General features: G+C 38.3%; 1 protein-coding gene across 2 annotated transcripts in view; it reads left to right on the top strand.

The window, feature by feature from the left end:
- The window catches only part of myo10 (myosin 10), a 146,420-nt gene that overhangs the window by 81,987 nt on the left and 50,627 nt on the right, over positions 1-13,806 (top strand). For both annotated transcript variants that reach the window (XM_031903372.1, NM_001375274.1), the window contains 10 exon segments: positions 954-1,083; positions 1,709-1,827; positions 2,734-2,880; positions 3,700-3,800; positions 5,130-5,196; positions 5,782-5,874; positions 6,192-6,260; positions 6,823-6,905; positions 7,701-7,809; positions 10,002-10,082. In XM_031903372.1, the coding sequence (XP_031759232.1) occupies positions 954-1,083; positions 1,709-1,827; positions 2,734-2,880; positions 3,700-3,800; positions 5,130-5,196; positions 5,782-5,874; positions 6,192-6,260; positions 6,823-6,905; positions 7,701-7,809; positions 10,002-10,082 (999 nt within the window).

Below are 13,806 nucleotides of genomic sequence, written 5' to 3'. Positions count from 1 at the left end.
GTGCAAACTGATATTTAATTATGATCTTGTAGAACCCACAAGCCTATCAAAAGGAGTCACGCTATTGTGACTATACTGCCATGTGCTTTTGCTGGCTTCCGTACTTTCTTTTAAACAAATTTAGATATAATTGCCTTGACTTGCTAGATGTTATTATAATTGGCAATGGAACACTTATAGCAGAGTACATAACAGAAGGAACGCATTGGATAATTGATGCAGATTTGCACAGGGCCAAAAGATTATTATACTTTCTGCTGAATCAACATAGCTGCTTTCTCTTATGCACTTTTAAAAATGCCTACAAAGTATTTTATACAGTTTTGCAATAGTTTCTTAACTCGTTTAGATAAATATTGAATAGTTAAGCAACACAGGACATTCTGTACATCCCCATAACTCAGAATGCAGAATTTGTCATTTAGGGAACCAAGCGCAGCTACTGTAGTATAAAAAGAGAAGTTGGAAGGCATGTCCTCTACGTGGTAGCTCAAATAGTGAACTCATCTGTAGATGATTAGGAAAGCTTATGAGGAATAACACTACATTAAATATGCTTATAAACATAAGCAAATAATTGAATATATAGTAGCTATATTTATGTATATGAATATACAGTAAAACATTTGAACAGGTTTTGTGAACAAGGATCTTTATTCCCTTCTTTAAAATGTTTGTGCTGATTCTTATAACTGGGAGTTGCAATGCTTGTGTTGTTCAACAAATCTTATCCATGGTACAAATTATCACAACAAAAATGTTAAATACTTGTCCTACATTTGTTGTTAACCTATACCAGATCTAATGTCACTCCCATGACAATGGCACACATTCTGCCATTTAACAGTGCACCCCCTACTTTGCCCTGGGCAAGTCCTGTAGTCTTTCCAGGAAATTCCAGGTATTTTCATCTCAGGGGACCTTAGATATTGATTACTTGAAATCCCCTACAGGCAGCCATGGAAGTTATGAAATTTTCCAGAGAGGAGGTCAGAGAAATATTTCGTCTGCTTGCTGGTATTTTGCACCTGGGAAACATGGAATTTATAACTGCTGGTGGGGCACAAATCTCCTCCAAGACAGGTAAGAATTTCCAGTGTTCTTTACATTCAGAATTTAAATTTGGGTAGTAGGCCATTGGTTCATATCACAGGGCTTCTGCACAAATACAGAGGCATAGCAGCTTTAATTGTAACAAAGAAGGGCAACTTTGTATTTTTAGTAGCATTTCAGCACCCTTGCCATTGTTTTTATTCTATACTGTTTACTATATGGATAACATATAACCGCAAATTGACATTTAAATATCTTTACTCTTAGAAAAGCATAACAGTTTACAAACACACATTTTCTTATTCATGGTCTTCAATAAAATTATGTGTAAGATTAAAATGTTTATATATAGACATGATTTACAAATAAAAGGCTATTTTTCAAGATATGTGCTAAATTGTCCCAATGCAGTAACCCATGTCAACCAATTACGAATTTTATTTGATCTGTCTAGTGTTTCTTATGCAAAGGACACAAATGTCTGGTTATTATGAGTTCCTGCACTGGTGCAAATGACTACCTATATTGGTAAATGAGGTCCAGAATCTTTTATTTGCTCAATACCAAATGTTTTCACATTCCTAGGGGAGTGATAGGTTTACATCTAAACCAAAGAACATAATTATGATTTTACTATAAAAAATCTTTTTTGTAGCACTAGGAAGAGCTTCTGAATTGCTTGGGCTGGACTCAGAGCAGATGGCAGAAGCCCTAACCCAGAGGTCTATGATCCTCAGAGGGGAGGAGATATCTACACCACTCAGTGTAGAGCAGGTACTTGTAAATGGGCAATTTTAAAAAACTACAAATTATTGACAGAAGATGTAACTATAAACAAGGTTAGTCTGTTTAATTATCTTTTGAATCTGAAACATGTTCTCACACGTGATAACGTGAGAAGAAATAGTATGACAGCTCCCCATATAAAAGCAATTTTTAATTTTATATTGTATGAAAATCAGGAGAATGTGAGGCAGGGTGTCCATATTTCTGCCACTAACCTAAAAAGGGTGTGTCACCAGCCGTTCTGGCATGCAATGTTCCCCCCAGCAACACATCTTTAGATGTAACTATCTGTACTTGGCAGAGAAAGAGTAAGCACACAAAAGCACTTGAAAACACTTTTACTTTGCCCTTTGGTTATCTGTCTTTATTCAATATTCTTATGGCCACAGTGCATAGTCACCATGCTCCCTACAACAGTCACAAAAGTATCCTAATTAATGACCGTGTGTCCATAGAGGTCTCTGGCAGTGTTTTCCATGACACTAAAATAGTAATCAAGTTTTATTAAAAGGAAATTTAAACCCCAAAAATTAATTGATAAAAATGTGTACAGGTTCTCTGAGCACTTTTGCTGTTTTAACCCCTATTTGTAATAAAAAAAACACATGCTTTGCTTAGGTACAGTAACCAACAGTAATTAATAAGATGTTTGCTTTTAATCAGGTGATTTATACATTTGTTTTTAATTTTAAAAGTGGGGCCACTCTGTAAGGATAAGCTTATGTCAATTTATTTTTTGGGTTCTCCTTTAATAGAAGAAGTATGGCAACACATTGTATTTTGTTTTGGCAACTCTGACCAATGTGTTTTTTTTACTAGGGCCTTGAGCCTTTATTTGAAATGTTAAAGTTTATTCGATTGGTTCAAGGTCCTTTTTTATTACTATTACCATAGGCTGTGGATAGCAGAGATTCGGTGGCCATGGCACTCTACTCACAATGCTTTGCATGGGTCATTATGAAGATCAATAGTCGAATCAAAGGAAAGGACGATTTCAAATCCATTGGAATTCTAGACATTTTTGGCTTTGAAAATTTTGAGGTAATGCAAACCTATACCTTTGTCATTACAAATTATATACAGAATTTAGAATGAAGAAATGGCATAGAGATCTTATGGCTGATTCATCACATATCAAATTAAGGAATACTGAAGGATTCCTAGAGATATATATTGTCCCTATTTATCCAGACATTCATATGTGCTACTGCCATACTTTATGTCAAGATGTGCTTTAAACAAAGCTCATGCTCTAACAAGAGCTACATGTAAGTGGATAGCAAAGTATCTTTAGCTGAAGCTTAAAGTATTATATATTGGCAAGATGACATTTTGCTGGGAAGCAGAATATTTGCTGGTTGAGTATTTAGCATCTGTAATTAAGTTTGACCGACCTTTTTTAGAGAGCATTACATCACTTTAATGTCATAAAGTAATTTACAGCATGCCCTCTAGTGGTGGCTTATGCTTTTACAGGGTAGCCAATTCAAAGATATTGTACGTGTGTAAGAAGAGAAAAAATAAACTAAACTGCCTAACAAGCAGTACATATCATTTATATTTTTCTTATAAAATTGCAAAAATGTATGCATTCCTTGTAGTACATGCCTTGTATTATATTTCCTACAATACATTCCTTGTAGTACATTCTTTGCATTACATCAGCAGAAGAAGCATTTGCATTTACAGTAACAAGAAGAGAAATTAGATATACTTTTTCAGGCACTAATCAGAGCTGCATGTGTTCTGGAAATGTTTTTTTTATAAGTTATCTTGCAAGATTATGTATAGTTTTGTCATGGGGGACAATCACATTTTATTTACAACAAAGCAGTAATGGCTTTATTTATTTTTGTTCAGGTTAATCGCTTTGAACAGTTTAACATTAACTATGCCAATGAAAAGCTTCAGGAGTATTTCAACAAGCACATTTTCTCACTGGAACAGTTGGAATACAGCAGGTAATGATTGTGGGAATATAGACTTAATAGACTTAATCCCTTGCACCATGATAAGGAAATAGTCCTGTAGTATAAGGAAATTTGTTAAAAATTTGCTTTGGATTGGTAGGATTTATCAGTCTCTGTGGCCATAAATAGCAGAATTTGGGCGCTGAATCAGCTTCTCTTCACTAATTTGGTCACCTGCTATGTCCTTAAGGGGACTAAAAATATTGACCAGAAACTTCCAGAAAACCCTAGTGGTTGTGGACTGCAGTGAGCTTTAAATGCAGCAGACAGCTTGCATGGGCCCTCCTGGTTGGGCTATGGACTTTAATATGTTTTAATCCACAATGCAGCATAATTGCAGCCACAAGGGATAGTTGTGCCTGTCAGGGTTGTGACAGACGTGCCCGATTGGATGCAATTGCAAATTTTGATGAAATGAACACAAAATGCGCCTGACAATGAGTCTGATTTACATCATTTCTGGCATTCTGTGTCAAAATGATGTCTGAATGGATTCTTTAAGAGTAAGTCTGCTATGCCTTTTGATGATTGATGCAAGTACCTGAAATGAATCAGATACATATGCACAACAATGACATCTATTTTTGTACGATCATAAATGAGCCCTTGTATATATTTAATTTTTGCTTGTGAGCAATTATTAGCTGACTTTCTAGTAGGGGTTCCATATATACAATACTATGGGGTTGATTCACTAAAGTGCGTTAAAACGAGCGCTATTTATAGCATGCGATTCACTAAAAGGACATGCCTCATAATTAAGATGTGATGTTCTTTGCATTATTTAACTCGTGATGAGTGTTTTTCTTGCGATGAGTGTTATTTCCCGCTGCGCGCAATATATTTTGCCGCTTGCTATATTAGCGCACGATTTTATGCACGTAACCATTACTTTCCTCTTGTGTCCTCGACTCTTAACTTATTGCTGCTGTATTTATCTGTATTTATTGTTATACTTTGTATTTATCTATTATCTTATTAACACCCTGTTTGTATTAATGTATTCTACTGTACAGCGCTGCGTACATAAGTAGCGCTTTATAAATAAAAATATCACTGAATAGATGATGGAAAAGACATGAGAAGGAGGTTTTCTGTCATGGATTTGCTTTTCTTTATTGTTGTTATCTTTATTTTACGTTACAACTTTTTTTTAATGAATGTGTTTTTAAGCATTTCCAGTAGCGCTTCTGCCTTTACTTGGAACCATAGAGCATAATAACTATAATCCAAAAAAGGAATTATAAATGCCTAGTGCAATTATGCTTATATTGCACCACCTGCAAAATGTTTGATTATATTTCATTTATTTTATTTCAGAGAAGGACTTGCATGGAATGCTATTGACTGGATAGATAATGGAGAATGTTTGGACTTGATAGAAAAAGTAAGCTATTATGTTGTAATATATAGCTTGTATTTAAATCCCCAAAACCTCAATTGAGGCTAAAATAATGAAACAAATGTATTTACACTATATTGTAGTTCAGCTACAGCAGTGCTGTCCAACTTTTAAGACACAAGGCAGGATTCCTCTATACCACCATGTCCTTTTTCTAAACTATATCTGATTTTTCTTTTAAACTATATGCATAGCAAGGACCCCGGTTATTTATAAGGGACCTAAATAACCGGAGGATGGGGTACATATAGGTACAGCAACATATTTTCACAATAATATATGCTATATATCTAAGAATGATCCAAAGTCTTCACCCTTCTGTTCTTTCTACTAAGCTTTTTTTTCTTAACCCTTCTTTTTTTACCTATTTCTACAGCAATTTGTTTATACTCAATTAAATCCTATAATGAAAAATGATTTAAGGTTTCAGGACGTGACGTAACGTAACTAGAAGGCTTAAAACAATCATGCTATATGAAATTTTATTTTAAATTGTCATATTAGATAAACCAATTGGATCTCATTTGCCATTATAGTTTTTTACTTTAAAATTCTTATTTTTGATCACAGAAACTTGGTCTTCTTGCACTCATAAATGAAGAAAGCTACTTTCCCCAAGCTACGGATAATACTCTATTGGAAAAGCTCCACAAACAGCATGCGGTATGTGATTAGTTTTTGGCTTTATCTGAGATCATCTGTGCTTCATATATGCAAGTAAATGTATATATATATATATATGTATATGGCACATGAACGTAACACTTCAAGGGGAACTATTTCAAGAATGATTAATGAATTTAATGTATGGAAATAAGTCTTTCAAAATATAGTTCGTCACTAATTCTGTACTTTTTCTGTATAGTACCTAATATCTAACAATAATTAACAATAAAACTATTAGTGTAGAAAACTGCTAAATAATGAGGAATTACCTGAGCCCAAATTGTGTAATGATTGTAACTCTTATGTCTTTCTAGAATAATCATTTTTATGTGAAGCCACGTGTTGCAGTTCACAACTTTGGAGTGAAGCATTATGCCGGAGAGGTAATTGCTTACTAATTCCAGTTCCATAAATATTATGCATTAAAATATTTTATATAATTATGAGATTAAAAAAGGGACATCAAGTCAAGAATATAAATCCACAGGCAAACACATTTTTCAAGAGGCCAATGGACATGTCTAGATGAAGATATAACCCTTTCTGACACCAGCATGGTAAACATATAGTTCCCTGGGCCAAGAACTGTAACAACAACATATAAACGTTCTTACTAAAAAAAAAGATCCAAAGCATTTTCAACGCCTCCTGTGAACCATACTTTGCTACAACTACTGTGTATTTCTGAAATTATGTTGATTGTGAATCCACTGTTTTTATTTGGTTATCTTTATTGTATATGTTAGCAATTTCCTTTATTGATTTCATATATTTGTACATGCTTATCATATTGCATCTAATTTGTTAGAAAAAAACCCTCAGATTAATCAAGCCTTTCTAAGTACATGGGTGCCCAGAAATGGACTCAAGGGCAGTCTATTTTTCTGCTGTTCTATTATTAGCTATAATTATGGTTGAATTGCAGTCTTCTGTTTCTATATAAAGGTTTTGTATGATGTGAGAGGTACTCTTGAAAAGAATCGAGACACATTTCGGGATGACCTTCTAAACCTTTTGCGTGAAAGCAGGTAGGAACCAAATTAACATATATCGAACCTGTTTTCAGTATCACACTTATTTGCTGGGGATAGTAAGTAACCCTTATATGTAGGCATGTTTTGCCTTTATTCAGTAAGACCATAAAAACTGGCAGCACTTTAAAGTCTAAGAAATACATTATGTGTTTTGCCACCTTAAAACGCAGCTGCAAATACCTAAAATATGCCCCTGCTAACTCCCATTGTGTTAAATGAGAATTGTGTTAAAATCAGTAAAAGAGCACCTGAAGGGCCACTTTCAAATGAATTCAGGCATTTTGACACAAGGACTTGAGACAGAGAATGGCCCGAGAAGCAGTCCAGCGTGCAATAGGCCTAAATGTCTTACAGTACTTCTCTGATATCTCAGCTCACATGTTGCAAGGATGCAAACAGTGATTGAGGGACCAAGGAAAAATCACCCAGTGTGCATGCAACTTAGGGCAGTTTTCTCTATTTACCATCCCTAAGGGCAGCTTTGTGTGCTTCTGTTGCATTTGGAGCACAAAGGTGCCTTTTGCTCTTTTATATAATGTAGACAATGCTGTGGAATGATTAATTGAAGCAAGTAGATGCTTGGGTCAGAACAAACATAAAACTGAGCAAGCAGGTAAACTGCAGTATAATTAATGCTGAATTAGTTACTATAGGCTTATAGGCCTAAAGCAAATATTTCATATTATTTCTTCCATACTGTTAATCACAATAAACACAGATTTTGTTTCAGTATTGATGGCATAGTTATAGAGTACTTATTCTGGTGTCCATTCTTTTTACTTTCATTAGCCTTGACTTTATATACGATCTGTTTGAACATGTTTCAAGTCGAAATAATCAAGAAACATTGAAATCTGGAAACAAGCATAAAAAGCCCACTGTCAGCCTGCAGTTTAAGGTATGTTTATTAATGATAAAATAAATGAATAGAATTAAAGTGGTTGTTCACTTTAAAGGAGAACTAAAGCCTAACTAAAGACTTAGGGGCACATTTACTAATCCACGAACGTCCGAAAAGCGTCCGAATGCGTTTTTTTCGTAATGATCGGTATTTTGCGACTTTTTCGAGCACTCAATACGAAAAAGTCGCGACAATTCGCGAAAGTCGTAATGGCTATGAAAAAGTCGCGACAATTCCCGAAAGTCGTAATGGCTATGAAAAAGTCGCGACAATTCCCGAAAATCATAATGGCTATGAAAAAGTTGCGACAATTCACAAAATTTGTAATGGCTATGAAAAAGTCGTGACAATTCACGGAATTTGAAACGGCTACGAAAAAGTCGCAAAAAATACGAAAAAGTTGCAAAATGTTTGTTTTCCAATCCGAATTTTTCGGATTCGGGGATTAGTAAATCAGCCCCTTAGGCTAGAAATGTTGTAAAATATGTTTTGTCCCCATCTTCTTTTCTGCTGATTTCCTGCACATGCTCTGTGCTGCCGTCACTTACCTGAGCTTAGGGAGCGACTCACAGTATACTGTATATATAGGATATAAATGTCACAGTATAAGGCTGATTAGTAACTAACACAGATGATTACTGCATAGCAGCACTGAAACCAGTGCTATTAGCATCAGACTTTAATCATCAGCTATTAGCATCAGACTTTAATCATTAGCTTTTTATTCAGCAGCTCTTCAGTTTGGATTTTCAGCAGCTTTCTGATTGCTAGGGCCCAATTTAACCTAGTTACCAGGCAATGGTTTAAAAAAGAAACTGGAATATCAATAGAGGAGGCCATACATAGAAAGATAAGTAATAAAAAGTAACAATGACAATACAGTTGTAGCCTCACAGTGCAATAGTTTTTTGGTGTCTGGTGTCAGTGACCCCCATTTAAAAACTGGAAAGAGTTAGAAGAAGAAGGCAAATAATTAAAAAAGTAAAAAAATGAAGACCAGTTGAAAAGTTGCTATAAGAATAGGCATTCTATAACATACAAAAAGTTAACCTAAAGGTGAACACCCCTTCAAATACAGTTAAAGTATGCTGTTTTTTTGTTCTTTAAATTACTTGTCACGTGTATTATGTATACAGTGACTGGCCAGATATGCAACTGAAAGGCAAGATTGTGCAAAGAGCAGCCTGTGGAAGTTGCCTGAGAAAGCCCAGTGACCTTGTTATATATGTATCTATCTCATCAGTGTGGTTAGCTAAATAAGATTATTTAGTACTTTTTATGTACAGTTGCCACCAACTTCTACCTGCTACTCTTTTATCATACCTGGCAACATAAGTTACCTAAAATCACCCAACTTCACCCCCACAGTAGCCACTTGCTTCTTTTAGATACCTGTAGTAGGCAATTAACTAATAGCTGTGTATGGCAATATGAGAGGCTTATGAGCTACAATGTATATAAAATAGTCTCACATTGGAGCAGCCTTTATTTATTTTAGTTATGTGTGCTATTATGTTTATTAGCATGAAAATATGTATGCTGAAAAAAATAGTGCACTTTGGGGTTCATACAGAAGCCACTTTACCTGCTGTACTGCCTCTAGTAAATGGACCATTACATGAAACTTCTGATTTCATTTTAAGATATAGACTGAACTGGGTTACTGGCCAATAAAATGTATGACATATTTGCCCAGAAACAGGTGACCAGGTAATTAATGATTGGTTGTTATGGTTTGGAATACTTTGTTATTCTACTCTATGGAGCCGATTCATTAAAACACGAGTTCGAATCCCAAATTGGAAAAATTCGGATTGGATACGAAAATTTCTGAAGATTGCAAATACCACAAAAATGCTTACGAAAAAAATCGTATTAGTCATGATAATATCGTATTGGCAATCCGAAAGTCACAAAATTTTCGTACCGAACGATTGTAAACAGCAGCAGATCCTTTCCAAATTTTTCATGCAAGCGTACGAAAAAGTCGCACGGGCGTACAAAAAAGTTAAATGAACACTCCAAGCGTTCGTGTCTTAATAAATCTCCCCCTAAATGTTGTTATAAATATGTTCTACACATACAATCACCACCAGAGGGTACTGTTGCAAAACAAGTTTTCTTTACTGTCATATTAAGTTTCATTTGTAAGGTTTTAGATTTTGCATGACATAAATTCTTTTTTTTAGGACTCTCTTCATTCCTTAATGGCAAAACTGAGTACATCAAATCCGTTCTTTGTTCGCTGCATCAAGCCAAACATACACAAGGTAAAATATTGTTCTGCCTGATTACTTTTGAAATGCCATTAGCTGCATGCATGGCAGCTACTTCCTGTGTCATTTGGTATTTTTCTGTTTTGTGAAATAAGTGTTCAGTTATAAATAAAACTTTTGCATTGAAATGCTTTGTTGACTAGTAAATGCTATGTGCTAATTGGTTGCTATAGGTTACTGCACCTGGGCAAAGGTAGTGTCTTTTACATAACCTTATTTGTGAATTGGGATTGCTTGGTTGGAGGCATGCAGGGGCATGTGCAAGCTCTTAATAGCTGTTTCTTCTTCGTCCCTTCCATGTCAGTACGCACGGGCAGTATTGCCCCCACAGCTAGGAGGTAGGACCTATATACCAAAGCCAATCAAAATTAGCCCTTACCTATAAGACCATGTGACTTCCTCCTCACCACTGTTATTTTTTGTCCTACTGAACAGGAGGTAGGATCTCCCTCCTCACCATTTTGTGATTTCACAGTTTGATTTTGTTTTTGTCATTTTATTTATTTATTTTATTTTTTACCTCTGTGTATACATAGAGGGATGATTCCCAGGTAATGGAGAAGATTTTACCTGATGCCCCAATAAGTAAAGTAATCAAACTTTCACCTATTGGGAAGAAATGCAGGTGTGGGCATACCCATGGTCCTAGCCTTGTGCTAAAATAGCCCCCTGCTCTATTCCCATGTATGCACAGTATGCAAACAGCTGCTTAGTGGGAAAGTATACAGGCGTGGGTATTTCCACATTCCTGCCTGTGATCAATTGAGTCTCCTTTTTCCTATGGTGTTTTGAGCCTTTGAAGACATTTCGGACTAAAGGGCCATGGGTATGGATATGGGCTAGTGATAACTTAGCCTGAATCTGGTGAGTATGAATCTTCAGTCTCCACTGTGTGTTTGAAATGCTCAGTGCACTGAGAGGCCTGCATACTAATGAGCTAATTATGTCCCTCAGCTGAAGGCTGTCTGGGTTCCTGTGGGAGTTGCCATGCTGCTGACTACTCACTGCTATCTGGTAAGGCTCCTTTAGGGCACTTTGCTATTGATATCTTTAGTGTTTTTACTGTAAGCCTGAGTCCTCTGTGCAGACACAGCAGGTATGGGTGCAGGTATGGGTGCTCGTATGTGTGCTCATTTACACCAGGTGCTTCCAAGACTGTTCTAGGAGTTGCACTGCTGTAGCAGTATGGTATCTCCTTTTCTTACGGGGAGTCTGCACCTTATAACCAGCCTTTCTCCAGGGTTCTGACTGGAGTTTGCATTTTGCCTACAAGCCAATTTTATCCTGTAAGGTGTTTGTGTGCTTCTAGGCCTCCTTGCTATTGCTGTTTCATATTGTTAGCCTTTCTTGGTGAGTCGAGTCTACCATGCAAACTCTGCAGGTATTGGGGCTCATTATTACACTGGGTACATCCAGACTGGCTGGGAGTTGCACTGCTGTAGCAGTATGGTATCTCCTTTTCTCGCAGGGAGTCTGAACCTTATAACCAGCCTTTCTCCACGGTTCTGACTGGAGTTTGCATTTTGCCTACAAGCCAATTTTATCCTGTAAGGTGTTTGTATGCTTCTAGGCCTCCTTGCTATTGCTGTTTCATATTGTTAGCTTTTCTTTGTGAGTCTACCATGCTGACTCTGCAGGTATGGGAGCTCATTATTACACCAGGTGTGCCCAGACTGGCTGGGAGTTGCACTGCTGTAGCAGTATGGTATCTCCTTTTCTCACAGGGAGTCTGCACCTTTTCACCAGTCTTTCTCCAGGGTTCTGACTGGAGTTTGCCTTTACCTACAAGCCAGTGTTATCTTGTTAGGTGCTTGTATGCTTCTTGGGCTCCTTGTTATTGCTATTTCATATATGTAGAATTCCTTGTGAGTCAAATCTCCTGTGCAGACACAGCAGGTATAGCAGCTCTTATTTCATCAGGGGCTTCCTGGTTTAACTGGGGTTTCTGCTGTGGCAGTGGTGTACCTTTTCCTGCTTATTTTATTTCTGCAGGCCCTGGTTGGGTCTTTGGCTTAAAAGGCAGTTTTTTCCTACCAGGTATGAACAGAGTTGTAGTTCAACAACTCCTTTTTCTTTCTGGTGTGTTTACAGGTATATTTCTGTCTGCTAGCATGATAGGAGCCAACATTAGTAAATGTTTGATTGCTCTGTGACTGTCATTTTGCATGACTGCCGGCTTATGCTATGACCTTTGCTTACGTGCCTGTTGGTCGTTGTCCTGGTTATGGCCTTTTGTCAGTGTGACCGCTGTTCTTGGTCCCTGTTAGCCAGTTTTTTGCTATGTCTCTGGCTTGCATGACTGATGTTCCTTGTTTTGGGCTTTGCCTTGTGTGCCTGTTGACCCTGGCCGTGATTATTGTTTTTGGTTTGCTTGGCCGTTGGTTCTGTCTATGGCCTTTGCCTCACTTGGCTGCAGTTCCTGCTTATGGCCTCCGGCTCATCTGTCTACTGCCTCTGACCCCTGGCATCAGACTTTCTGCTATAGCCTTGACTTGCTTGGCTGCTGGTCCTTTTCATGGACTTTGCCTTGTGTGTCTGTTGGCCCTGATTATGGTCTTTGGCTTGCTTGGCTGTTGGGTCTGTTTATGGCTTTTGTTGCCCTTGGCTGTGGTTCCGGGTTATGGCCTTTGGCTTGCTTTGCTACTGCCTCTCACCCCTGGCAGCAGAATTTTTGCTATAGGCTTGCCTGCTGGTCCTTGTTTTGGACTCTGGCTTGCTTGCCTGCTGGTCCTTGTTGGCTTGAGTGGCCACTGGTCCTTGGTTTGGCCGTTTTCTTTGCTTGGTTGCTGGCCCTGGTTCTGGCCTTGACTCACTTGGCTGCTTCTTCCATTCTGGCTTTTAGCTCACTTGGCCGCTGGTTCTGGTTTGCTTGGCCGTTTTTTCCCAGTTCTGTCCTTTGGCTTGCTCGGCAGTGGGATCTGATTTTGACCTTTGGCTTGCTTGCCCATTGGTTCCAGTTTTGACCTTTGGCTCGCTTGGACATTAGTTTAGTCTTTGACTTGCTTGTCCATTGGTTCAGACCTTTGGCTCTGGTTTCAGCCTTTTGGCTCTGTTTTGGGCCTTAGTTTGCTTGGCCATTGACTCTGGTTTTGGCCATTGGCTCCAGTTTTGACCTTTTGGCTCACTTACCCATTGGTTTTGGCCTTTGGTGTGACCGTTGGCCCGGTTCTGGTCTTTGGCTTGCTTGGCCATTGGCTCTGATTCTGGCCTTTGGCTTGCTTGGCTCTGGTTCTGGCCTTTGGCTTGCTTGGCCACTTGGCTCTGGTTCTGGCCTTTGGCTTGCTTGGCCGCCTGGCTCTGGCCTTTGGCTTGCTTGGCTCTGGCCTTTGGCTTGCTTGGCTCTGGCCTTTGGCTTGCTTGGCTCTGGCCTTTGGGCTCTGGTTCTGGCCCTTTGGCTCTGGTTCTGGCCCTTTGGCTCTGGTTCTGGCCCTTTGGCTCTGGTTCTGGCCCTTTGGCTCTGGTTCTGGCCCTTTGGCTCTGGTTCTGGCCCTTGGCTTGATTGGCCTTTTGGCTCTGTTTTTGGCCTTCAGCTTGCTTGGCCATTGGCTCCAGTTTTGGCTTGCTTGCCCATTGGTTTTGGCCTTTGGCTTGCTTGGATGGTGGCTCTGTTTCTGGCCTTTCGCTTGCTTGGCCGTTGGCTCTAGTTCTGGCCTTTGGCTTGCTTGGCATTTGACCAGTTTTGGCCTTTGGTCCTGGTTTGTGGCTCATTTGACCCCGG

This window comes from Xenopus tropicalis, chromosome 6 (assembly GCF_000004195.4).
Source record: "Xenopus tropicalis strain Nigerian chromosome 6, UCB_Xtro_10.0, whole genome shotgun sequence".
Lineage (NCBI taxonomy): Eukaryota > Metazoa > Chordata > Amphibia > Anura > Pipidae > Xenopus > Xenopus tropicalis.
The sequence above is the reverse complement of the archived record's forward strand: the minus strand, read 5'-3'. Positions and strand labels throughout refer to the sequence as shown.